At 45.1% G+C, this 27,966-nt stretch overlaps 1 protein-coding gene and 1 long non-coding RNA gene across 3 annotated transcripts in view; one reads left to right on the plus strand and one right to left on the minus strand.

The window, feature by feature from the left end:
* Positions 1 to 27,966, plus strand: part of ALPK2 (alpha kinase 2) — a 138,655-nt gene that overhangs the window by 98,079 nt on the left and 12,610 nt on the right. Inside the window, exon 10 of one of the 2 annotated variants that reach the window (XM_082417900.1) lies at positions 340 to 8,958. The exons of the other annotated variant lie outside the window; for it this stretch is intronic. Coding sequence (XP_082274026.1) covers positions 340 to 520 — 181 coding nt within the window. The 3' untranslated portion in view covers positions 521 to 8,958. Of the gene's footprint in view, positions 1 to 339; positions 8,959 to 27,966 lie in introns of those variants that run through there. 2 annotated transcript variants of the gene reach the window in all.
* Positions 5,436 to 27,895, minus strand: LOC309639993. Its single transcript, XR_014251970.1, has 2 exons — positions 9,459 to 27,895; positions 5,436 to 6,515 (listed from the first exon to the last, which is right to left on the minus strand). It is a non-coding gene; the product is annotated as an uncharacterized lncRNA (long non-coding RNA).

Genomic DNA, 27,966 nt, shown 5'->3' on the forward strand with positions numbered 1-27,966 from the left:
TTTTTTCTGTAGCTGTTTGGCTGTATTTTTAAAATACATTTATTTTGCAAATAAACTCAAACTTCTAAATTATCTCAGAATGATTAAAGACAATCGGCTGTATTTTTGAGAGGGGAACTCCCCACCAGATACATTCCGGGTTCGGAGTTCCATTGCTCTCCGGAGGGAATTGCTGGGGAATGCTTTGGAAACTTGATGGTAACTCAACCTCTATCGAGGTGATAACATCTACTCTTCACTTGCCAAGGTCACGACTGAATTTCTCTTTAATTGGGTGGCTGCCTGAAGCCCCAGAGCGCTGTCTCTTATTCTTATTCACGCCTTTCTCTCACACCACAGATGGCGTTTCTTCCTTCCCGCCCCGGTGTTATCCGGTATCTACTTCAAAGAATCTGCAGCTCAGCTCTGCTCTTACTCATTTGCCTGCATCCTCACTAGACTGCATATTCTATACACTGTATTCTGGGGAGAATATCTTATTTTTGAATTCTCAGTGACTACCTTAACACCTGACACATAGTAGGAACACATGGTTGAATGTCAGTTGAATGAATGTCTTCCTCATCTTGGCGTATCCTACGCACGGTGTTTAAATATTCTAAGTACGTGATAAATTTGCACCACGTAAACCTTTTTTGCGGAACGCATATGGTGGCCTGCTTTCTAAATCAGGTTATCTTATGACCAGACCCTTTGGAATGAATCTTCATTAGCCGACTACATTTTGGTGAACTTGTATGTGGCTTGAAACTCTTCCTTTTCCTTCGGAAAGCTTGGAAGGAAACTTGAATATTAAAGAAAGTAGATGTCCCCACAGGCCCTGGGGACTCCTTCTACCTCCCCACAGGCCCTGGGGGCTCCTTCTACCTCCTCACAGGCCCTGGGGGCTCCTTCTACCTCCCCACAGGCCCTGGGGGTTCCTTCCACCTCCCTACAGGCCCTGGGGGCTCCTGCCATGGTTTTGCACCCAACAGCTTCCTTGAGCCTGTCCCAAGGGAGGGGAAACAGAGGGACAGTAAGGCATCCAACTGGTGGCTCTGGGGTTGGCTTTTCATGATAGGGAAAGAGGCCGGAAGGGAGGAAACAGCCTAATGACAGGGTGCTGTGACGTGAACCCATCCTGCGTTGTGAAAGAACCAGCTCACAGCTTCCCCAGCGCCTGTGAGAAAGAACAATTCTTCACACACATACCTGAAAAGCATCCTAATCCAGCCCCTAACTCCTCCTGAGGCCCCTCCACAGACCCCATGCTGCTCGTGATGCCGGCACGTGGCAAAGTAAAAGCTGCGAGATCTTCCCATTACAGCATTGCCCCCAAATTCAACAAAGTGCCCTTAATCTACAACCTGTTGGCAACTGAATCATCAAAATAAACAAGAGCGATTATTTTCCCAACAGTAATAAAAAAAAGATTACTCAAAGAGTCAGTGTTTCTTCATCTGAAAAGAAATAAAGGGCATAATTAAAGTCTGTGGGCACCCTGACTATGGCTCTGTGATGCCATCTAACTACCCCGAGGCCTCAATGTCTTTGTTTAGGTGACTATCCAACTCCTGTACCGAGAGCAACTTGGGGATGGGACCTGGTCTCCTCCTTTGTGTCCCCAGAGCCCAGGGCACTACCAGACACAAAGTCATCACACAACCCATATCTGTCCAGTGGATGGTGGATGACGCAGGGAAAGGAGAGGATATAATCGCGGACCCATCCACCAAAGTCTAGAATACCAAACTAGGGAGTGTCCCCTTGAAACCTGAAGGAGACACTTCTCAGATGAACAAAAGGGCAGGGGACTTTACGTGGCCTCTAGTCACTCAGTCAGCAAGCACTGTTTGACTTCCTTTTGTGCCCACTCTTTGCGGGGGACACTCAACAGACCACCACCGGGATGAAGTGGCGAGGCCTGGGTCCACCTTGGGTGCAGACTGGTGGGACGGCCTTGGGCATGTTCCTTAACCTTTCTGGGCTTCAGTTTCCCTCATCGGAACAAAGAGGAAACTGGTTTCCTGTTCTAACAATCTATTGTCTTCTGATTCAAGGAAGTATACAAAGAAGAAAACACAGATTTAAGAAGCGTCCAGGAAAAATGTGTAGACTAGCCAGGTACATATGAAACTGCTATGCTGTTTCACAGAACCTCCTTTGGGGCTGGAGGGAACACTGGACAGGCCCTGAGTGACAACTGTCACATTCAAGGTACACACTGTTCTAAGGTGAAAGGATTCACAGGTCCTCACTGGCATGGGTCACGAAGTAAGGCCTGTCTCGAGCAGAAGAAAACATCTTAACGTGGCTGCCTAGGTTCTCTGTTGCCTCCCAGCTTGCATGTGATTTTAACACCACTTCCTAGTGAACGCTTTCATCTTGCAAACAACATTCGGAGTCAGTAAGTGTCCCCAGGAATGCTTATTGCAGACAACCAGCAGTAATAATATCAGGGGGAGTTGGAGAGATGCAAGCTGGGCTGGCGAAGGATGCCGTGATCAGAGATTGGAGCGGTGGGAGTGGTAGACACGGCTTCACAATGTGTGTTCCTTACATGCAGATCTGCAGAAAGAACGGGTCCCTAACCCTGAATGCAGCACGGACCCAGGCAGGACTCGTAATAAGCTGTTACGTGAGTCAACCTAGTAGAAAAGATACAGAATGTCCTTTTTTTCCGGCTCCCTGTTTAATTCCATCTGAGCAAAATCTCAGGGTGAGTGGGAGGGAGGAGGAGGAATGCGTGAGGCCATCCTTGAGTTGTCGCTGAGCCTGGGAATGATTCAGAGCCTGAGGCTCTGGGTCAGCCGATGCTGCAGCAGTTGGCTGGGTCACTAAGTTGGCTGGTCCGTGTCTGGATAGTTTGGCCACTCCCTTCCTGATTCCAAACTACTGCTTAGATGTTCCTTCCCTTCCCTTCTCTTTCACTTCACGGTTACAGGGTTTCACAGTATTTGGCTTTCCCTGCATCAAGAGTACTCTCAGGGGAAGATTATCCCATGACTCATCCCCCTCCTATTCTACACGCTTCCCTCAGAATCCCTTGACAAAGCAGATGGGGGCCTGAGGATACTGATCCAATACTGGTATGATTAACCCAGTTTCTACACAGCCTCAGTCGTGAAGCATGAGGGTCTGTGGAATAACCAGGCCAGGGAAGGATCCAGGTAAAGGAGAGAACCTTAGATTTAGGAGACCCACGTTCAGTTGTGGTTGGCCTGACCAGACCATTCTCAGTTTGCTGTCTATGGAAGGAGCCCCGGTCCGGGCATCTCTGCCCTACGTTTTCTGGGTCAAGTGAAACAGTGTGCATGGGGGTGATTTGTGTAACAGTAGAACCCTCTATCCACTCTCCTTCCATTAGCATGCACTCCAGAAAAACACAAGAAAGGAATGTCAGTGGATTAATTATTTCCGGGGGGTCTGGGTCTCCTCTTGAGCGTGGATGATGCCAGGAGGGAGGAAATGGGAGGGGAAGGAGGCGCAGGCCAGGCAGGAATGGACCTCCTCTTCTCCAGATGGAAGCTTCTCAGGACCTTTACCGTGTATCATAGGCACGTGGACTGCACCCACGTGGTCTTTTCCAGCAAGGGACTTGGAATTATTTTGCAAAGTTTTGTTCATTTGATTCCCTAATAAATGTAACTGGAACAATCAGAATGGTCCCAGACAGAATGTGAGCCAGTGAACGCCCATTTCTGGAAATGATATCAGACACGTTTAACTTAAAAGTATCCCCAGTGCCTAGGGCAGCACCTGGCACGTGGTAGTCACTCGACACATACTTATTTGATAAATGAAGGGTTGAATGAACTGGCCTCTGATGGTCCCTCCAATCGTTTCATTTTGATTAAACATGTACTAGTTCATTTAGCCAAGTCACAGGAGAGAAGTTTTAGCCCAGCATAAACAGAACCTACTTCTTACTTTAAACACCTCTCAGAGAAAGAATGTGTTTCAAACCAGACCACCCGGCTGGTCCAAGTGTCCCAGAAGCTACATTGGGTTTGAAATGTTTGGATTTGCTATGACAGCCCACACACAGTTCATGTATAATTTCCTGATGGAAATTCATCGAAACATAAGGAAGAAGGACCTTGTATACAAATTCAGTAATCAGCCTGGTAATTGATTAAGATCAGTAGAAATCAAACATGTTCTAGAATTTCTGAAAGGTCAGTCAGGCCACGTATAAGTTTATTAGAAAGTTGTCTTTTTTATGATGACAAGTAGAAGACCCACATAACTTAATTTTTTACCTGTAAGCACGGGTTTTACGAAACCTAGATTTCAACCGGTCTTAGTTTTCCACATCTACCATTTTCCTAACTATTCATTTCAATTCAAGAAGCATGGGCTGAACAACGGCCACATGCCTAGCCTTGTGCTGGGTTCTCTGGGGGACGCTGCCATCTTTTTATTGACTCAGGAAGACAAGAAAATTCATCATCAGCTAAATTATTTAACAACAGCATGTGAGAGGCAACATTCAGGTGACGTTATTGGTTATGAGCACAAAAGGACCAGAATTTCCTCAGTAATTACACAGGGCTGGGACCACCGCTATGAGAGGAACCTTCTTGCCCCTACCAAACAGATGTCGAGGCACTTAGTGAGCGGAAGGATGGCCTAACAGTAGCTATTTAGTGTGATAATGGCGTTTGATGGTTTGGACACAAACACCATTGTCACACTCCACAGCTCTGCTAAGGAAAATCGGTAGCCGTGAAAGGGTTAATTTCACCTGCACGTTCCACCACAGCCACTGAACATCGTCAAGAGAGCCTCGCCAGCTCCACAGAGAGACCTGAGCAAAGAAAAAGAGGGGTAACGGGTCGGGAGCATCTTGAGCAATGGAAAGAAACAAAGATGTCGGACTTATTGTGTTCTGGAACAGCCAGGCTAATAGAGGGACCCACTGCCCTGGGGTCTGCTACCACCCACAACGTCCCCCCAACAACAGGAAGGAAGACTTCCTCTGGAAATGAAGGTGAAATCTGTTTGTGTCCATTTTCTAAAAGGGCTAAGCGAGAAAGAATCCCCAGAGGGAATCAATACTTAGGAAACAAATACTTAGTGGAAGACCACATTATAAACTGTACTGGATTCATTGATCCTTGCTGACTCTCTCCTCACCAACTATCCCAGCCCATCATCAGTAACTGTGGTCAATTCTGCAGTCTAAGAACAATTATTTTTGCGTGGGAACCTACCATTTAGACGAGCTGTAATCCACTCTCAGTAACAGCTGTTGGATACAGAGGCATCCAACAGGGCTCAGATGTCACATCTTACTCACCGCAGTGGTTTCCCACTACAGTAGCGGGTGGTAGATGAGAGGAGGGAAGGACAGGAGGAAAATAGAGAGAGGGGAACTATTCCATTTATTCTGTTAACAATACTCCTTTTCTAGCAAAAGGGAGCCTCCTGTGAATAAATCCCTTCTGGTTTACTTGATTTCCTGTTTAAAAAAAAAAAAAAAAAAGGGTTTCTGACTGATGTATGAGCTCCTGCCCACCGTGGAGCAGGAGAGGAAATAAAGCATTTTATCTAAGCCTTTCTTTTCCCCAAAATGCTGGAAATGGAGAGGGGTGGAGGCCAGTTTACTCTTTCCCCAAGATAACTGAGTTGTTAACCAGAGCGTTGCTTCAGCCATAAAATGGGACCATTCTTAACTTGAAAATGAATCCTTCTGCCTTTTTTTCAGTAAAAATGTCCCTTATTCACATGCAGACCGTGAAACAACCCTCTTCCACCTGGACCGTGCGGTTGAGGGCACACCACGGAAGCCACTGAGCTTCCGCGGGATCGGAGTGCTGACCCCCCGCCTCTTTCTTTCTTTCCAATTTTATCGAGATGTCTGGCATATTCATTTTAGGTGTACAACATCAGCCTTTTTTTTTTTCTTTCCTTTTACACTGTGTTGATTGCTCGTCTTCCTACGAAGTGACTGACCTCCTTGGGTTCCTGTCTGTGACCCTGGCTCGCCTTTTCAGGGTGCTAGGTGGCAGGAAAGTGCCACCTGGCTCACTCTTAGACCTGCTGTCTTCAGGGGGAGTTTTCCCCTGGGCATTTGCCAAGACTCACACCGAATACCAACTCCAGAGTTCCAGCTGGCCCCCTTTGCTACCGCAAGCCCCTGGCACGCTGGGTGCAGCCGCAGGGGACACACTCGTGTGATTAACCATCCCTGGTTCTTCCCTTCCCTACAGCGCCTCCTAACAACTTAGCCGGGCTCATCTGCTTTGTCTTTGCCCGAGGGACTAGAACAGAAAGCCACCCTTCTTGGTCACTCCAGGGATGTTCTGACCATGGCGAGAGGCTCCAGAAATCTCTTAGCTCAGTTGGAAAAAATCATCGGGAGGTGATCAATTCACTAGTGACAAAGGTCCTGGTAGGACATGCTTGGAGAGCTCTCTATCGGTCAAGCTCCTGAGGTCATTTCACTTCAGAACCTCATAGCAGTGTCTGAGCCCTCCTGCACTTCTCCGCGTGGGCCTTGTATGCCTTGAAAGCCTGAAGCTTTCGTTAACCTGCAAAAGACAGAAAAGGGAAGGAAGAGTAAACAGGGGAAAGAAGAAAAGAGAAAAGAGAGGAGGTAGTTAATGGTAAATCTTACCAAAATCCTCCTCCAAATAAACCTCTATTTCTTTGGTCCAGGAAATTCATGGCAAGGAAAAAGTCCTTGAATTTGTAGGAAAGGTTTTCTTTTCTACCCATTTGTAGAAAGGTTTACCTATAAGGTTGTCCAGAGAGGCACTGTTTATAACAGTAAAAATTGCAAACCACTTAAATGTCCAATTATAGGAGAAGTGTGATATATTTATAGTCAACCCTGGTCATTGAAGGTGATGTTGTAGAAAAATGGTTATTGACTTGCAAAGAGATTCAAGAGACGTTATTGAATGAAGAAGTAGTTTACAAAACTATATCCACAGTATGAGCCCCTTTCTGTGAAGAAAGGCATACATGCCCAGGGCAAAAACACCAACTATTAACCATGGAATTATGGTTTTGTTTTTTGTTTTCTCCTTTTGCTTCTCTGTATTTATTCATTCCATAATTAATGTAATAGTTTTGTAATGAGAAAAATAATTAGAATGTAAACATTTTTAAGAAGTTTTTTTTGGTGTGGATTTCCTAATAAAAATTCCTTCTTGCAAAACATTCTTCTGAAACTGGGAGGTTAGAATTTACCCTATTCCTACTCTGCTTGTCAACAAGCTTGAAAAGTCAGCGCTGGGCTGAGAGATGGGCCACAGGCTAATTTCCTAGCAAATTATTAGCAAAATGCTTTATTAGGCAGTACAATTATTTTATGGTATTATGGCATCAATCAAACACATTTATTGAGTGCCTATTGTGTTCTTGGACTTGTGAACAATTTAAAACTATAATAGCCATCATCTTTTATTACTTCTTTGATGGTTTCTGCAGGAGCGGTTGAATTCTGTCAACCTGAAAAGCAGTTTAAATGGGCAAGTAGAATGTTTTCATTTTTTTCAAATGCCATCCAATAATATGTCACTAATAAAAAAAAAATTGGAAGTGGTTAATGCCAGGATCTACTTGGATATAGTTTTAAAAATTTAAATACTCACTTCTCATTCTGCAGGTTTAAAACAATCTTTCATATTCTCAGATTTAACAACTGAACTTAAATAGCTCCAGCTAATAAAAAAAACCCAGAAAGTTTATAAGCTGGTTGGGAAATAATTACACCTGCTATTTCCTGTGAAAAAATTAATCCTTAAAGGCAAAGAGGTGGAAATTGATTCAGGGTGATGTGTCCAAATGCCAGCAGTTTTCCAGAGCTGGAAAAGGCCTTGGGGGATCCTGTTTAATTTCTCTCCTCTGATCTCAGCTACACAAATCTCCCACCATCTCTCTTTGAGCCTTACTTCCTGAGAGAGGTTGAGTACCAGGCATTCCTAAATGGCTGTTTATTAAAATGAAACTTCTGTGTAGTGTCCCAGGCTCCTTTCCCTCACCTTCCCAACCTGGACAGAATCTCTAGACATTTCTAGCTGCTGTGGTCAATTCAGATTGCAGTTTTCCCATTGAGTTCGTGGGTATGAAAAACAGGCAAGGCTGGTTTTACTCTTTTTAAAGTTGGGCGTTTCTTTTCCTAAATGGGCAGGGGGCAGGAAGGGGGAGTTCACTGAGAAGAAAGCCTTTACAAAGCCGAATCCTCTAGCGAATTCACCAACCTGTAAGTATTCTGTGTGTATCACACCTCCCTGTAAAATGTCTGAGATTCACAAGTACCAGGAATATCACAAAACTCCCTATGCTTTCTCAGGTCAGATATGGGCACGAGCAGCCTGTCTTTGCTTTCACATTTTATTTCCCAGGGTCTGGGAACATTCTAGGGCCAACTCCAGAGGGCTGAGAAAAGAGTGCCTTGAGGACCGTGACGTGTCACTTTGCTGCAAAGCTAACCCTTCAGCACCTAAGAAAGATTCTTAAAAAGCAAATGATAAATGGAGATGCTTCTTCTTAATTCCAAATCCACATTTCCTGTCATTTCAAATAGATGTGTTAAGGACGTCAATTTGATTCTTTTAGACTATTATAGTCTAGAAGACAAAAGAAGTCAGTAGCATATGCCTGAGTCTTGTCATTTTGAAAGCACATGGAAATTTTAAAATAGAATGTTCTTTTCCATAGGGAGCAAGGAAGCATTTCTTTTCTCATTGAAACCCATCTAGAGGGGAAATCGGGAAAGTTTATGCGTGTGTCCATTATGCCCATTATCACCAACCAGAGGTGAGAGGGGATCATTGGGCAAATTCTCAGCCAAGCTGAGGTCTCCATAGACTCTTTTCAGAGAGAACTGCTGAGGCCCGGGGATTCCTAGGAACCAGTTTCATTTCTATGCAGGTGTCCAGCTATTTCCAGTGCTGTCCAGGGAACAATACCAGTTGGACAGAGGAAGAGCTCCAATGTTGGAGTTTTAGAAGTTGAAGAACAAAATGTAGGGAGCCCTGCGGTTGTGCTTGCCCTGAAACAGGGGGAAGGGAAGGACTTCTGGTCAAATAAACCTCCTAATTCCAGGTATCCTACAGGTGGAATCTCGTTTGAAGGCCTTGGTGTTATTGTTAAATCAGACCATCATAAAACAGGAAATGGCTTCATATACAGTCACTCCAAGCCAGAAATAAAAGTCCATGGCACCTCCAGGCCCTAGACCCCTCCCCCTCCTTAGCCTTATCCTTTCCCTCCACTGGGGGGAGAAGCATCTTTAGGAAAGTCTCCAGTTTTCTTAGACTCTCTGAAGAAACAGAATAATCATGGCAGACAGATTCAAATGCGGTGTGTGTAACATGTCACATTGCTTAGGTGCTGTAGGGTCTTTTTAAACACCTGGGTGGCAGCTCACCCTCACTTCTCAAAGTCAGTGGCCCCCCCAGAGGCACAGTCTAAATCACACCGGGAGTTGGAAGATGCTGGAATGTGTGTGGGGAGGCACCTACCTTCCAGTCACCTCGTGTCTTCTCTGGGCCCAGGGCCCCTTCTCTGCCAGTGGGATGGTGCCTTCTGTTCTCCCCTCTTCTGGCCGTATGGGGGTGGCCATGGGCGCCAGCCCTGAGCTTCTGTGGGGTTTAGGCCTTTCCCCGCTCCCTTTATGGGATCCAGGGTTTTAAAGTAAACAGTTCTTTCTCTTTCTGATAAGTCACATTGAAGTATCGATTTGGAGGGAGGGAGGGCACGACCTTAGCCCTTAGTCATCGTCACCTTTGGTCAAGCTCGCTAAGCAGGACTGAAAGGCCTGCGTCCCCCTCCTGCGGCAGAAATGGAGGCCTTGCCCCTGCTGAACACAGTGTCCCCCTCAGAAACCCAGGTTTAAACCTGTTTAACCCTTTCCTCACAGGAAGGCTGCAGTTTATTACACTGTCACCTCCTCAGATGTCTAGATCCAGAAAAGTCACCTGATCACAGGAACCTATTAAGTATATCCTTGCTCATCCTACTTCAAGCTCTTGACCAATATTTGGAAGCCAATCTCACCCTCCTCTTGAACCAATCGTTTCTGACGTAGTTACAATCTACTTACTTGTTCACACCGACAATGATGTATGAAGCTCCTCCTTATCTGCTCAGTTCTGGTATCTCAATGGTGAGTGAGACAAACGGAGTTTACATTCTGGTTAAAAAAAAAAGAAGACAGATAAAAAGAGAGAGACATACAAAGGCAATAACAACCACCACCATCGGAGGCTGCCCCTCGCCCTAAATGTAGTCTGTCAGCTGCTATTATTGTTAATGTTTCTGATCATTTCTTTTCCTCCTCAGGCCACTCTGCTGTTTTGCCTTCTTACGCTTTGAAAAGAAGCTATTTGTTATCCTCTCTAGTAAGAACCAGTCCTCACTTCAGGTCGCATTTATCCTGGTCGAAGCTCATGACCCTCTGAGGAGAAGAGGCAGCCTTAACTAGTGGGTATGTTGCCATTTTGCCCTACACAGAATTGGAAGGGAAAGCAAAACATGCTCTGGCTTTTCTTCCTTTCCTAAGAACTGATCTCAAGAAGTGAGTCCCAAGTTTGCCCCCATCTTTGGTCCTGCTTCTGGTCCCTTCCCTCCAACCACCTGAGATCAAACTGAGAACTTGTCCCTAGAAGAGACCTGGGTGCTCCGGGAGGGCTGAGGGATTGGCCATGGCCTTGTGAAGGCTGGCACGTTCATATGGTAAAAGCCCAAATGTTCATCCTGAAGTGGGAAAAAAACATTGGCGTCGGTCCTGTGGACGTCACCCGGCTCCAGCTTTGTTCAATGGCTCTGGTGTCACCCTGACGCCTCACTGGTCCTGCCTGTGATAACTTGCTTTGTACTTTTAAACCTGCTTCTCCTGGTTGCAGCAACCGTATTTCTTTTCAGAGCTACTGTTGGTTTTTCACCTTTTCAGTGACCTAGAGCCGCAAGTCCCCAATATATTCTTTCAAACAGCAGGACAGGTTCCCCCCACCCCCAGGCCTCACCGCATGGACATCCGGGTCGCTTTCACCAGCTGTGCTCGGTCTCTGAAAGTTGATGCGTTTTTGCCGAGACAGTTTCCCTTTCATTTGGAAAACCATGGTGAAGACAAATGTTCAACTTTCAGATGATTTCCTTTCAATTCCCAGCCATGGTACTCGCAAGGATTTTGAATTTCAGAGAGAGGGTAAATCTTGCCCTATTTATACTCCTTAACAAACTTCTTCCAGCAAATCACAGAACACCTGCCTCGGCTGCTTTAAAATGACTTTTTTTTTTTTTTTTTTAAATTATAGGGGATGCATTCTTTTAAGATAAGATAGATTTGAATCCTGCAAGGTTGAAGTTCAGCTTAGAATGTCTGAAATCCCTAATGTTTGTACTCAGATACAGGCTGCAAAACGGGGCTTTGCAAACAGAGAAAAACAAAATCGGGTAACTTTCCACTGGTTGCAGCTGGAAGCAGGCTCCGCCTCCCGTGGGTGACTGACGGTGGTTTTCTCTTCCTGCCTTGAGTGGCAGGCTTTTTGAAATGGAAAAAAAAAAGGAATCAGTTCCAGTGAAGAATGCCAAACTTTTGCCAGGAGGGAGGCCGAAGTTTGAGAACTGGGAATCCAATCTCAAAAGAGTCTCATTCGAGATTCTTTTGCCACTCAAATTTTTGCCTTTGAAGAAGACACTTTATATTTCTGAGCCTTTAGTTTCCTCTCTGTGTAGCAAAGCTGAAGATACTAGCTTGTCATTTGCTCTGAAACCTTAGGTGAAATAGGAGATGAATTCTTTTTTATTAATGAATAGAGAAAAACAAAGATGGATATAGAGAAATTACCAAGGTCTTGAGCTGTATTGACTAATTGGTTATTTATTGGGGTAGTAAAGAAAAAGAGAGCAAAGGAGTTGAATTTACCATGAGGGAAAGGGCCAAGCACGGGAGGACCGGCAGGATGCTGAGTGGCCACAGCTTCAGGTTGGCCATCAAGAGAATCAAAACCACTTTCGAACCAACATCCCAATCCAGGACCCAAGTGAAAACACAGAGTGTTGACAGCGAGTCCTGGTTTCACCACTGTAGTCACACACAGGCCACCTTCTCCCATTAAAGGTCCTGCTCTTATGGGTGGAAATGGGCTCAGAACACCGTTAGGCATTGGGGGGAGGGGCCTGACTGCAGGGGGCAAAGGGGAAGGGTCATCAGTTGAGTGAGTGGTACCCACTCCCGGGAGGCAGTTGCAGACCAGCTGCAGACATTATGATACTTCCCGCCTAAACACTTCAACACTTGTCCCCAAGGAATAGGAGTATTCTGCTTAACCCGAGTACCATTATCAGAGCGAAATTAACAGTAATTCCCTAATAGTATCTAATATTTAGCTCATTTTCAAATTTCCCAATTATCCCCAAAATCTCTTTTAGAGCTGTTTTTCTTTTCTTTCTTTCTTTTTAAAAACTATGATCCAGGCAAGATTAATGCCTTGCATTTGGTTTGTAAATGACAAAATTAATCTAGATGCTCTCTAGCAGTCTGTCAAAAATGTTATGTTTCCATCCTAGTTTTTCCAAAGATTGGCCACTCCTCTAGGACTTGCAATGAGAGAAGGTCTAGAATGCAGGTCCTTTAAACCTTCTGCCTGGCTTCCCCTCCCTCCACATGGCCTCCCCCCTCTCCACATGGCCTGCCCCCTCTGAGGATAAGCAAATACTCTTGAGTAACCCTTCCTTCAATATCCAACAAGAATCTCCAATGAGCCCTCATTCATTCATTCATTCATTCACTCAAGAAATATTTGTTGAAAGCCACAGTGTCCTTGGCACTATTCTAGATCCTGGGTATGCAGCAGCAAAACCCAGCCAACCAACCAAGAAAACCAGACTGAAATTCCTTCCCTCATGGAATTTACATCCAGAAGGAGGTGAGCAATAAACAGAATAAAGGAAGTCAGAAGTGGATAGTGAGTTTTGGGGAAGGACTCAAGTTAAAATAGCGATAGGCAGGGCCCCCCCTGTTTGAGAAGAGAACAGAAGGAAGTTAAAGAGTGAAACATGAGGAAGAGAATTTCCAGGCAGAGGGACCTACACGCTCAAGTATGTCTCAAAACGGGAAGAAGGCCAGCGTAACCAGTGCGGTGGGGCTGAGGGGAGAGTTACCAAATGACGTTGTGTGGCCTCAGATGGTATTTAGAGTTCCGGTATGGGCTTGACCACCCACTATTCACAGTAGGTGGAAGATAAATGCTTCATTTTAATAACATTTGTTACAGTAAAGAAGAGATAAATTGGAATTGGAAGAATTATTCAGGAATCAGTTCCACCTCAAGTTCATTCCCTAATTAATTGAATCTAAGAATTTTTCAAATATGACACATTCAGATTTTCAAGATGTTAAAACGTGGGGGAAATTTGTGTGTTTCAAAATCAGTGAAATATAGTCATTTGAATACTTTTTCCTATCTGCCCCCCTTTATATTTGACCGTATTCTTACATAGTGTAGTTACTAACCCTGGAGCTAAACTGCCTGGGTTCAGACCCTGGCCCTCCCACTTACCAGCTGTGTGATCTTCAGGGAGGTACTTAACCTCTCTGTGCGTCAGTTTTCTCCTTTATAAATTTGTGTTAATAGTAGTACCTGTTTCATAAGGTCATTGTTAGGATTCAGTGAATTAATATACATAAAGTGCTTTACAAGAGTGCCCGGCACAGAGGAAACACTCAAGTGTTATTATTAAACCTTCATAACCTCTTTGAGCTATTTCTGATTTTAAAATTGAAACAAGAATAATCAGAGACACAGCTAGTACAGGTCAAGGCTGGGACTTGAAGCTCCCTTTTCTGGGGCAAGTCTACTTCTCTCTGCAGCTGCCCTACCTAAGGAGGCTGGGTTCCAACACCCGTGACTTTTTGTTTTTCCAAGAGTAGCTCAAAACTCTGGGCAGTGGGGACAAACTCTTGAGCGTTACACTGATTCTGCCCTGGTCCATGATCTTTGTCCAGATGCGCCATTGTGTTTTACAACCCACTAACCTGTCACCTTGAGCATTTCTACTCCGGTGAGCATGAGAATGTGGAGGGATAGAGCCGGCCTTTGCCGGGGCCTCGCACAGGGTCCCTGAGAATGCATCTCGGCAGCCGCAAAGCTCTGGGCCTCTTTCCTGAGAAGGAGAAGCTAGCAGTGCCTTGTGACTAGGGAGTCCTTCCTGAAAGGGGACCCAACACCCGAGTCCAATGTTGAGTCACAGACGACAGATCCTCAGGATAGAGGGGCCAATCCCAGCTCTCCCTCTCGCCCTTGGTGACTTTCAAGGAGTTCTGATGGCACCATCTTCTCCCATCATCAGAGACTTCATGTGGAAAAAAGTCATTTCATGAAATGCCACATGAAAACAGGATTTAGTTGATGCATTCATTCATTTGTTCATGGTCTATCTTAGGTAGCTCTCTACCCAGGCATGGGCTGGCATCACAGAACTGTCTCTTCCCCCCACCCCACCTCCCCAGGAGCACCGTGAAGCTCCTAAGTATAATCCCAAAGTCATCTAGATTCTAAGGGGTAAAGGAACAGAAGGACTGTTGTGATATTATGATTAATAATAAATATGTATTTGGTCTTCATCACCAAGTCTGGCACAGAGCTCCTTAAACTCTAAACTTCCTAAGTGGTAAGAGCTCTAAAGGTGTCTTTTGTTATGTTAATGAAGTGACTTTTGGAACCTAGGTAGCTAAAAGATGGGGGCTGGTTGCCAGAGGACGCAGCCACGTGATTAGAGAGTTGGCATTTTTAGTCCCACCCCTGGACCTCCGGAGAGGGGAGAAGGGTAAGAGGTCGAATCACTCACCAATGGCCAATGATTCAACAAGTCATGCCTATGTAATGAAGCTTCCATAAAAATCCAAAAGGATGGGGTTCAAAGTGCTTCCGGATTGGTGAACATGTTGGAGATTTGGGAAGAATGGCTGGCTATGAGAGGGCGTGGAAGCTCTGTGCCCTTTCCCCATACCTTGCCCTGTACATCTCTTCCATCTGGCTGTTCCTGAGCTATATATCTTTTTATAATAAACAGGTTACCTAGTAGGTAAAATGTTTCTCTGAGTTCCATGAGCCAAGCTAGCAAATTAATGCAACCCAAGGAATGGGTCATGGGAACTTCTGATGGCTCAGAAGCACAGATGACAACCTGGACTTGCAACTGGGGTCTGAAGTGAGGGGGAGGGTCGTGGGACTGAGCCCTTAACCTGTGGGATCTGATGCTGTCTCCAAGTAGATAGTGTTAAAATTGACCTGTAGGACACCCAGCTGGTGTCCGAGAATTGCTTGGTGGTGTGGAAAACTTTCCCACACATGCTAATTGGTGGCCAGGATCTTAACTACATACTCTGGACAATCTCAGATGCACCCCGGGTTGGTGGTCTCTGCTATAATTTTCTCGAAGGCCAAGGTCAGCTATGTGAAATAGTTTGTAACATATATTCTTGGGTGGAATCCTTGAAATAGAAACTTGTCAGGAAATTCAGAGCCACTTACAGAGGCACTGTAATAATGTTCCTCTGTTTCCCCCCGTTTCCCTCTAGGTTCAGTCTTAGGCTGAGAAGTTAGGGTGCAAATCCTGGGTATGTGTTCCTCTTATGCTCTGGGACTTCTGTGCTCATCCCTGAGTGTGTTTCTCACAGACGCCACTTGGATGGAGAGTTCTGCAGGGAAACACTCTGCCCCATCATTTCATTCAGGTCACTATCTTCCCTTCTCTCCTTGCTCCCTGCCCCCGTGGCCTTTACCCCTCGCACATTCACAAACATTGACCTCCAACCCTGGGCCTCCCCTGAGTTCTGTCCACTGGCACCTCCCAACAAAACTTTCTCTACCCTTGTTTCCTCTTCAACCCTCACTTGCTGGCACACTTAGGTATTGGTAGAATCAACTCAAGAATGACTCTGAATTAAAACAATGTTCAATGGAAAGAATTTTTTAAAAATCAAGTTAATTAATTTGCTTTCTGTCCTGGCTGCAGCTGCTTTCTGTTTCACTTTTGTTTTCGAGTCAGGCAGAGAATGGAATCGGCACTTAGTTTGTTCTCTGTTCTAGAGCCACCAGCTCCAGAATCCACTGAGCCAGATGCCAAACTAGTTCTTTGATCAGTGGTCTTATTGTCACACCTGGACCCCTGAGGGCGTATCATGCTGTTTCCTTCATGCCTCTTGTGCTGTTGCCCCACACAGCTTTCCCTTATCACCTCCTAAAGTCCAGATGTCAGGCAGGGGGATTAGTGTGGTTAAGACACAAATCCAGTCCAGGAGTGTTTCTGCTGAGCCCCCATCCTGGGCCTGGCGGTGGACTCTTGAGCACAGAGAGAGAGACCACTGATGACTGCTCGTATCAGAAGAGGAGCAAGGCCTCGAGGAGCTCACAACTGAATTGAAGAGACATGGCTTTAGAATTGCTTACTACCTCTATTGAGATCATGTGCACACGATCCCCTCAGCAGTAGAGGTGGGGCTCAGGGGTCAGAGCAGGCCTCTCAGACCTGGCCCCTGCCAGCCTTCTGTGGGAGGGGGAGCTTCATAGCGCTGGATCTGGGCTTGGGCCAGGCCCTATGAACACGGGCACAGGTCCCAGCGTTCCCCAGTGGGCATGCTGAGGCAAAGGGCTTACTTAATTCATCCAACCATGGGGAACCAGTGGACCCAAGGTGGTGTTTAGAAGACAGTATCTGCTAGTTGTGGGCACAGGGGATTATGGGTGGCACACAGGACTACTTGAGTGTCCTCTCTGTGAGCACAGGGGATCCTGGGAGTTACCCAGGGCTGAGCAGCCAGTGTGGGCACAGAACAGGAATGTGGGATGGCTCTTTGGTAGCTGCTGGGTATGCAGGTGGGAAGCGGAGGGAGGAAGCAGTTCCAAGCAGCAGGAGTAAAACAACAGCAGTGGAATTAGACAGGAGCGGACAGCTAGCAGTCAGGGGTCTTTGTCCAGAGAAATGTACTGTGAGTGGTGCCTAAGAGCAGGGGATTTGTAGCCAGAGAATCTGAAGTTTGACTCCTGTTTCTGCACTTGTTGGGTGAACTTGAACCTAAATTTCCTCATCTGTAAAGTTCAGATAATAAAACCTACCTTCCCAAACTATGGTGAGGATTAAATGAGACGATGTATATGAAATACTTAGCATGGTGGTTGACACATAGTACGCACTCAAATACTATTATTACTATTGTTGGGCAGGTATAATAGAGAACGTATTGAGAGAAAAGACACTCAGCTGGCTGTTGGGGGGCATGAGATGGGTTTATCATCCTGGGAGACCACAGGCCTGTTCCTTCATGACTCCTTCTCCCCCTGCAGCTGGGACCATAGACTCCAGTTGCTATAAAGCCCCTTCCTCGCCTTGCTGGGGTGTTTAGATCAGAGGTTTGGGGCCAGTTCAGAAGGCAAATCTGGGTATTTGCCTGAGCCCCGAGGATTTCCCTCTGCCTGAGGCTCCCAAGTGACCAGGGTAAGCTCCAGATAACAGATAAAATGCAAATTAAGTGGTGGCAACATACCTGTCTGTTTGTACCTTCTCGCTCACAACCATTCCTTCTGCTGTCACTCAGCTGCTTTGGCCCTCGAGAGGGACAGCAGAGGAGTCCCAGGCACCATGTGGGACCTCCTCAATCTCTCCCTGCCTTTTGCTTTAGCTGCCTGGACTGGATTAGAAGTCAACAGGACAGACAAGGCAGCCAGAGTCCCCAGAGGCTGGCTGGGCTCCTCAACCTAGCTCTGCCCCAGGCTTCCCTCTCCCTGGTTAACTGGCCCAGGAACAAATTAATTGTCCTCAGTTGCTTTCCTTGGCCGATTGTAATTGGCAATCCTTTTGCCCATTTCTCAGTAACAAAATACAGCACCCCTTCATCTACTTGTGAGTCTGTTCCTTTCTTGGGTTTTGTAAAGCACTTGCTTGTTTGCTGCTTTGCAAAACAATATATAACGGTTATTGTTTCTCCAAGACAAAAAGAAAATTTGTATTGCTAAAATCAAATTTAGTCCCTTCTGCTTTGTTTTCATGCTTCTGCACAGAAAATAACTTTTCATTTCAATGCTGAATCATAGTGTAATCTTGGAAGATATTTTAAATGGCAGACTCAAAATATGTTGTACCAACAATGCAGAGAGCTCAGTGAGCTGACACCATGACCAGCAATCACAGAGTTCTCACGTGCACGTAGATGACAACTGCAACATGTCTGTGGCCTGGCCAATAGCGCTGATAATGCCATTACGTCCTAAAGGCATCCTAATTTCAGAGATGCTAAAACATGAGGGGGGAAGGTGTGCTTTAACAGACAAAATGCAGTTGTTTTGCAAAAACATGATAATATAGCAACCTGTATTTTTCATTCAATATTCTATCCTCAACATACTTCCGTGTCAAGGAATATCTTGTATCAACACTCTTAAAAATAATTTTGGATTCCATTTTCTTTCATTGTGTTCCATTGACTGAATTTATTATTCACTAAAACCCTATTTTGAAGTAAGTTGGGTGCTTCCTTTTTTTTCAGAATTATTATTTTTTTCAGAATGATGCAAAGACCACCTTTAAAGATAAATAGTTGCACACATCTTTTGTAATTTTTAAAAGGCTTTGATGCATTGCGTTATTAACTTTTTAGCTTGGTTCCAAGCAAAATGGGCAAAAGTATTCCTTGTCTATGAGATCTTAAGTGGTACAAGGTGACCTTTCTCGATTCTATATTAGGAAGTCACTGCTACGACTCAGCTAATACCTCCTCAGACCAAGAATATCACAAATCTTGTTATACGTATCGACAAACTGTCTCTCCTCAATTAGAATGGTCAGATTTAGCAACTAAAAACACAGGACATCCAGTTAAATTTTAACTTCAAATAAGCAAATATAGTTTTTTAGGGTAATTATGTCCCATGCAATATTTGGGGCTTGCTTATACTAAAAATTATTCATTGTTTATCTGTAATGTGAATTTAACTAAGGATGCTATATTTCATGTGACAACTCTTTCCGAATGTATTCCAGGAGGCTGCAGGATCCTGTGCTGCTGCTACACTGACCTGGCTCAGTTCTTTTTGGAGGTTGAAAGTCAGCTTCCTTAGAGTTACTTCATTCCTTAGAGCTACTTCATTCCTTAGAGCACATGATTATTTCAATAAGCATTGCATTTAAGCTTAGCTCTTCTGTTACGTGGAAGTTGATGTAACTAGGTAGGACAGGGAGAACCGGGGAAGGACCAGTAGACTCAGAGTCCTAATAAAGAGATTTGCAACCCAGCTTAGCCCTTCCCAGCTGTGTTAGCTTCTTCTCCCAGAGCCTCTATTTTCCTACATAAAAATATTAGGAACAATATTATGACTCTCCTCGGTATTGCTGTGTAAAACAGCAATGGGCTGATTTCCATGAAAGGGTTTATAAACTCTAAAACATGATGAGCTAAAAATCATGGGGCAAAGTCCCATGAAGCCAGAGCTTTAGAAATATTGATTTTTTTCCCAGGTTTGTGCTGCTGTGATCTCCTCTACCAGTCACCTGTGAAGCTCACCCCCATTTACGCCTTTCCCCCCCGACACATAAAGCTCCCCTGCAGGCCATCAGCAAAATCCCAACTACTCTTAGGAATGGTTTAGCTGATGGTGCTGCACGTAGAAGACTAAAGACAACCGGGGAAGTCATCTTCTCCAAGAGCTTTAGGAAAAGCGTTCATACAGATTCTTGTGTTTTAAGAGCAGGGCTTTAATTAGACCGGAGTTTATGGGATGTTTTCTTCAATCCAGGCTGTGCAAAGGGCATTTGGAAGTAATCAATAACCCAGAAAAGAGTTTGCAACCAGGAAAAAACATCAATTGAATTAACCTCAAGTATATTGGCTGTTTTGGCTGAATGTGGGTGTAGGGGAAGATCTCAGCAAGGACTGTCAAAAGGAAGATCAACTGTCTGTGTTTTGTTGAACTGTGGTGTCTCCAGGGGCCTGGGGACCAGTAGGCACCAGATGAATCTTTAGGACAGACAGTAGCAGTTGTCCAGCTCTTTAAAACTGATAAAAAATGTATATAATTTTGGGCCAGGGAAGGCATTCTTAAGCAGCACACAGAGCCTCACATCAAGACTTTCTAACATTAGATGATTAAAATAATAAAGTCAAAAGGAAATAAAAATCTAGGGAAAAATAACAATCTATATACCACAGCCTCACCTTTTCAGTTTAGGAAACATTCTTATAAATCAAGATTGAATAATTCAAGATGAAAATGAGGAAAAGAGAGGATATGAACACGGAATTTACAGCAAAATAAACACATGAAAACAGGGTTAACTTCATTCATCGTTATAGAAAGGTCCATGAGGATCAATTCTCAGTGAGCTCATAGGTTAAAATTAAAAAGCTGGTCGATTTCCAGTATTCGTCACGCTGTGGACAAGCTGCCATTCTCAAACGCTGTTGCTGGAAGTGTTAATGGTTTACTTTTTAAAGGATAATTTGATAGTGTCTATTAAAATTGGAAGTACATCCCTCTTGGTGCAGTAATTCTATTACTGGGAATTTATAGATATATTCACAAAAGGAAAGTAAGACATGTATGTAGACATATTCATTGCAACATTGTCTGTAAGATCAGAAAACTGAAAAGCAGACTACTGTATGGTAGACTGGTTACATAAATAATACAGCATACAAAGTAATAATGTAATAACACAGCCATACAATGTAAAATTGTGCAGAAAAAGAAAAAGGCCAGGAATTGGGGTAAGGAGGATGATATATCCCATGCCTCCCCAGTCCAAAATATATCAGAATACATTTGGTATAAGTAAAAGTATAGAAATACTTGTGTGCATCTGTATATGTATTTATTTGGTGGTAATAGCATACTTTTTCTTCCTTGAAGGATACACAGAATATCATTGATGGTGGTTCCTTTGGGAAGTGGGCTAGTGGTTGGGAGGTGGGCGGATGGACTTTTGCATTTGGGGTTTTACCTTGCTTGGAGGTGTGATGAGAAGCAGAGCTCCAAGGCTGCTGAAACAGGCAACAGGTGAGGAGGACATAGTCTCTCGTCCAAAAGCTGAGGACAGGTGCAGTGCAACATCAAAGGATTAGGATTCCTGTACAGACGCAGGCCTGCCGGCTTGCCATGAGCGGTCTCGGTGAAGCTGCAAGCACCAACGGAAGTGACCTTGGAAGCGGAGGGCTTTGATCCTCGGCAGTCCGAGGGCCAGTCAGGGTTGGAGTTAGGGGAGCTTTGGCTTATCCTGGAAGGGAGTCACTCAGCTCAGAGTGCCTGCAGCGTAGGTGTCTGGGGTGTTACGCGGGTATAAGAAGGGGGCCCGATCTAGCAGGGGAGTCATGAAAAGTTTCCTCCAGGAAGCCATGTTGGGCCTGAGCTCTGAAGGAGGGATAGGAATTTTCTAGGCAAAAGGGTGGGGATGGAAAGATACCAGGTAGAGGGAACAGCACGTGTGAAGGTGTAAAACAGCGGAAGGCGAGCCCCAGTGGCTGGAGCAGATAGAGTGGGAGAAGGCGCCCGGTGAGACCTCGAGGTAGGCGGGGTGCCATCCAGCAGGACCCGGGGGCACAGGTTGGGGTTTCATCTTTATCCCAAGAGCGCTGGGAAGCTATTGAAGGGTGTCACTTGTATCTAGACAGGATCATGTATTCAGCAGTGAGAACAGGGGGATGGAGAAGGGCAAGAGAGGAAGTTAAGAGGCTTTGGTGAAGTCCATGTCAGGGATGATCACGGTGGGGACGACAGAGCTAGAGCTAAAGTTGGATAGAAGCTTATGGGTGCCTCTTGTGATCTCTGCTTCCAAAGGGCCACACCAGCTGGCACCACTTCCTTTCTGAGCTGCCTCTCATTGTGGGGATGGGGATGGGGACCAAAGTGAAAAGAAGTGAGAAAGATTCACAGATCTGAACACGAGTCATGGGAGCTCCAGACTCTGTAAGACATGGGTCTGCAGCCCATACTCCCATCTGTGCTCTGGGCCTCCCTCCACTCCCAGGAATAGGGGCGCACAAACATGGTGATTATTTCCGTGTATCAGCATCAGACTTTAATATTGACCCACCACTAGAATAATAACCACTGTGTTCTGGGGGAATTAATTTCCAGATATTGACTACCTTATTATCCCCACCCCCCTTTTCAGCATCATTCTTACTTCTCATTAATCTTTCGGAACAGGACCATCTCTTGGCAAAATTGTGAGTTTTCCATCCCCTCCTGTAGGCTACAGCTATAAGGAAGGGGTGCTTCAGAGAGGCTGCAAAGGCCTGAAAATCCACATGGACACCAAGCCTTTGAATACGTGTGGGTGCTGTTGTGATTGATGAACATTTATTTCAGTGTTCTGCTGAATTCAGAATCATTCAGGTCTGAATAACTTCTGGTCATTATGCAGTTTCTTAATCACTAGATCTTAAAAGTTCTGTGGATTTTTTTTAAAAAGGGGTTATAATACTTAAGAACTGCTAGTTTAGGGCAAAGGGTCTGACATAGCAGGCTGATGTGTTATTCATTCAATAAATAGTTATTGCATACCCATTCCAAGCCCTGGAGATATTCATGAATGACATAGGCATAGTTCCCATCCTCAAAACAGTAATACTAGTAAACAGACAGCAACTGGAACACTGGAGAAAAGCTGATCTTCAGTGGGAGATAAGCAGTTGGCTGGAGATCAGTTGAGTTTTAGGGTGTAGGGACAAAATGCTACTCCTTCCTGAGGGATATACATTTTGAAAGAGGAGCCTCTAGAAGGGTAAACACAAAGGACTGAATTTCTACTGGTGGAAATTCAGGAAATAGTTTGGCAGGCTGCAGAAAGCCATTTAAAGAGCTTGATTGGAAGACAAATTATAACCTTTCCTAAAATAATAAAATAGTATTCAAACTACATTAATACCCAATATCATCAATATGTTAACCACTTAATATCTGATATTGATTATAGGCTGTGCCTGCGTAGAGGACTTTGCTTTCATATATTTAAAAATATACAAAATATATTTTTGAATATAGTTGCATCCTGAATGCTACTAGAATGTGAAAATCATGCTCGTTGGGTCTGGAAAGATGCTCCCTTTTGCTGGCTATTAGCCAGTAGTTGGAATTCGAGCCTGACATGCACAGTATAGACATGGGAAAGTCCAAAGGTCATATTACCAATAATGGAAATAGAAACCAAAATCTTTTCTTTAAATGAAGAGGAGTTTGAGACCCAGCTGGCTGGTAAGAGATGGCATGTGGAGATAAAACCATCACCCGCAGCTGCTGGAGTAACTTGTGGAAGGGGCAGACCAGGCTGGTTAGCTGTCTAGAGGCACCAGGAGTTATTGGCCAAAGTGGCTGGAAAGGAGAAGAGGAGAAATGTAGAAAAGACCAGTAGAGTTGGGACCAAAGAATCATTTCTCTACTTTCTTAGACTATCAATACCCTTTAAATTTTGGGGGGGGGATCAACCTGAAGAGTATTCTTCCTAATTAATCTGCCTTAAAGTGTACTTTGCTGTTAATGATTATCACCTTGGAAGGCATTCCCCAAACTCCCACTGGGGGCCCATCTGCCAAGGCACGTGTTTCCGAGGGAGGCTGAACTGAGTGCAGCCGACTTTGGTTTGGTTGCGAAATGAGAAAAGCTTCCAGACCTTCCATAAACCTTCTGTGCTCATAGTCATCGGTTGGGTTGGCGTCATAGCAAACTTTAAGTGAGGGAGAATGTTTCAGCCATTCATCACAAGGGAGAAAGGTCAATCTCCGTGAAATTCCTACCGCCTTCCGATGAGGCATCCCAAACTCAGTGAAGACTGGCTCTGGCTGGTGGGGACGTGGCTTTCTGACGAGTTCTCCTACCTGCTTGGCTTCAGTTTTCTCGCTGGGAAAACTAAGAGGCTGGTTGACAAAACCTCCTTGAAGCTTTGACATTGGGGTTTTCTGATTCAGTTACCTCGTGGCAGGTACAGTTTCCCATCCTCTGCTTCATAGCTTCCCTTTCAACCCTTCTCCTCACGACTGTCGGTCACTTGGGGTGACTGTACGTTTCCAGCCAAGTTGGGCAGGGAGGCTTTATCCCAGGGAAGATCAAGATGCACCAGGATCCCTTAGCTCCTGACAGACACTTCAGTCATTCCCTGCTGGGAAGATAGGCCATATCCCTGCCAACAGCATAACACGGATAAGGGAGACCATGAAGGGTAGGGATGCAGTTTTAGCCTCTGACACTTCACACTAGTATCTAAGCCCCAAAGAAGTGTAGTAAACTTTGGCTAGAAAATTGCCTGACGCCGAACAAGGGTAGCGGCCAGTCTTGTCCTCAGAAAGCTAAAGAGGTGTCTGTCTTCTGACCAGAAGCCCAGAGGACCGTGGTCAAAGGCCATCACTGGAGGCTCCAACTAATCAAACCACCTTTGCAGGGCATAGTGCGGGGGAAGGGGTAGGCAAAGATGACGCTTTCCCCTCTTAACTTCACAACCTTGCTGGAGAAACCAGTTTCTTGCCAGGAGAGTGGGAACTAATTATACCACTGTCCCCACATGTGCTGTCGACTATCAAGAGACCACCTGTGCAGGAAGACGAGCAAACCTGGGCAGTTGCCTTTGAGCATGTGGGATTCAGTCACAGACTTGGGTTTTACCATTCCTCGATGAGATGCAGAGAGATCTTGGCACTAGCCTCAGTGATATTGTGGATTATGGGGCATTTCTGTTGGCTCTGTCTTTGGCAGGACTGAGAGGTGAGGGGAGCTGGTCTCAGAGCTTCTCATGTCCCCTGTGAAGCCTGACCTCTCGTGGGCAAGCCCCAGCACCAGCACCTTTAAGCTTCTCCCCAAGCGCCAAGAGCCCCTACAGACACCACACAGGGCCTAAGCATCCCACGCTTGCCTCTTTGTACAAATTGGCTAGCTTCACCTAGTGTCGGCAAGGGCATGAGGAACAAGCACCATCTACTGCAGGTGAGAGTGTGGGTCACTACAAACCGCAAGGCAGTTTGGAAATAGCTATCAAATTACAAATGCCTGTAGCTTTTGACACACAATTCTACTTTCAGGAATTTATCCTACAATGTACAAAATTGCAATGTTGCTTGTATAGCAAGGTATAAGAACACACCAAATATCTATTAGAAAGGCACTGGTCAAATTAACATAGGGTATATTTACAGAGTGAAATATTCTGGAGCCATTAAAATCGTGAAAGGTGTGGATTTTTAAACAAACCGATAAAATAATTTCAAAGATCTATTCCTTAAAAACTCTTAGAACACTTTTAAAGTTTTATGAGGTTAAAAAAAAGCAGGATACCCAGCAGTGTGTATAACCTGTTTCCATTTCAATAAACACAGGGAGGGGAGTAAACTGTGTCTGGAAGGACGTCTGAGAAAATTGCTCATGGTGGTTGCCATGGGAAGGAAAATGGTGCCTTGGGGTTTGAGAGTGGTAGAAACCTCTCAGCTAAGGCTTCATCTCCAAAGGCCCCTGATGAAGTTCTCACACCTCTTCTGAGCGTGTGGCCCATTAATGCATTAGCACTTCAATATGGACCAGTTGATCACAGTCTGAGCCAGAAACAGAATGGAAAAGGATCAGACAGTAGTAAGATCTCTTACACTATTTGGAGTTGGTATTATATTCACATGGTTCAAAACTGAAATAATAAAAAGGAGCACACAGCAGTTGGTGAGAGGATAGACTTAGTGCATGTTCGGGGGTGTGGTTACAATGTATGCATGGGGTGCCCTGTGGCATCAGTAAATGGCAGTTTTGATAGTACTCGTACGGTACTGTCTCAGGGTATGAGACTTCTGGGAATGTGTGTGGAAGAAAGAAACTCAGAATATGAAAAAAATTGAGCCTGTGCCCCCTATGCCACTGACTGGTTGTGTGACATGAGAAAGGCAGCTTTCTGACCCAGGTGTCCACATCTACAAAGTGGGGCTGGTAACAGCACCCCACCCCTCAGTGGCTGTGATGTTTAAATGAGATGTCGTACAGCCAAGTAATTTGTACATGAGTATGAGAGAAAACCCTGTGCCCCGCTCAACGACAGCAAAACAAACAACCCGATTAAAAAATGGGCAGAGAGGCTAAATAGACATTTTTCCAAAGAAGACGTACTCATGGCCAACAGGCACATGAAAAAATGCTTAATGTCACTAATTATTAGGGAAATGCAAATCAAAGTCACAATGAGACATCACCTCACACCTGTTAGAATGGCTATGATCAAAAAGACAAGAAATAACAAGTGCTGGAGAGGGTGTGGAGAAAAGGGAATCTTCATACACTCTTGGTAGGATTATAAGTTGGTGCAGCCACTGCAGAGAGCAGTATGGAGATTCCTCAAAAAATTAAGACTAGAACTACCATATGATCCAGCGATCCCACTTCTGGGTATTTACCCAAAGGATGTGAAAATGCTAATTTGAAAAGATACAGGCAGCCTTATTTACGATAGCCAAGATATGGGGCCAACCTAAGCATCCATCAGCCGATGAATGGATAAAAAAGATGTGGTATATATGTGCACAGTGGAATACTACTCAGCCATAAAAAAGATGAAACCTTGTCACTTGCAACAATATGGATGGACCTTGAGGGCATTATGCTAAGTTAAATAAGTCAGATGGAGAAAGACATACCATATTACTTCAATCATATGTGGAATAGAAAAAACAAGATCCCAAACAAATGAACAGCCCAAACCAAACAAAAACAAACATGCAGATACAGAGAACAGAGTAGTGATTGCCAGATTGGATGGAGCAGGGTGGGGAAGGGCAAATGGGTAAAGGGATCAACTGTACGGTGATGGATGGAAACTCAGTTTTTAGTGGTGAGCGCCCTGTAGTGTGTACAGAAGTAGAAACATAATGTTGTACACATGAGACTTACATAATGTTATAAACCAGGGTTACCTCAATTAAAAAAAAGACCTGTGCCTAAAGTTCTAGATACAGTCGTTTCGCCACCTCTCCACTTTTCCATTGGCTCTTGTTCCTTTTCCTCTGTTTTTTAAGGATATGTAATCACTGGTATCTTTTATTGGAAGCTGCCTCTCATCCTCTTTAGAAGCTGGTGATGCATGACTAGCAGATTTATTTTTGTAGAAGTAACATGTGCTTTTCCCTTTGCTGGCATCTACGCCCCCTTTCTCTCTGGTATGCAACACTCATTGGTGATGTCCATCACCGCACTGTTTTGTTCATTTCTTACTTTTGCTAAATGGATGTAAAGGCACATTAAATTGGGCCTTCTCTCTCCCTTCTCAGCCTAGGGGGGGCAGTTAACTCTCCTGGGCGCTTGCTCTGAACCATCCATGGAGCCCCCCAGTGGAAAGTAAGACCCAGAGCCCAACCCCAAAGCAACCATTGTTATGTTTCTCGTATAGACTATGAACACAGACATGTGTATATTATAACCACCTTTAAAATACAAATTGGGGCCATAATATTTAGGGTTTTGAGCCTTGCTCTTTCATTTTATAACATAGCTTTGAGATCATTTAGTACCAGTACACAGAGAGCCTCTTCTCTCTCTTTTCTTGGCTGAGTAATAGATTGTTGTGTGGCACTTTTCCCATTATTCTGGAATTGCAGCCAGGGGACAAAGCTGTCAGTGAACGATGCCCGGTGTCCGGGCAGTCGAAGGAGACCTCCCATCAGGTCCTGGCATCTCCTACCCTGCTCTGTGTGGGGTGAGCCCTGCGGCTGGAAGGAGGCAAGGGGTCAGCTTGCGGGGTACGCACTACTCTTTCTGAGAAGTCGCTTCCTTTCCCCTTAACCACATCCCACCCGCCGCCTGCCCCAGGCCAAGTTGGTGGACGGCAAAAGGCATCCCCAGGAGCCACCTGTGAGGGCGCACTGGCAGAGAAGCCTAGCTCGTTGCCCAGCCTGACACTTGCTGAGCCCCAGAACTGACAGCCCGCGTGAGGACACACCTCAGGGCAGGAGGTGAGAGAGCCAGATGGCTTGATGTGCCCTCTGGCAGCCTGTGTGATCACGGCCTGGGTGCCCCT

This window comes from Balaenoptera physalus, assembly GCF_965194825.1.
Source record: "Balaenoptera physalus genome assembly, chromosome: 12".
NCBI lineage: Eukaryota > Metazoa > Chordata > Mammalia > Artiodactyla > Balaenopteridae > Balaenoptera > Balaenoptera physalus.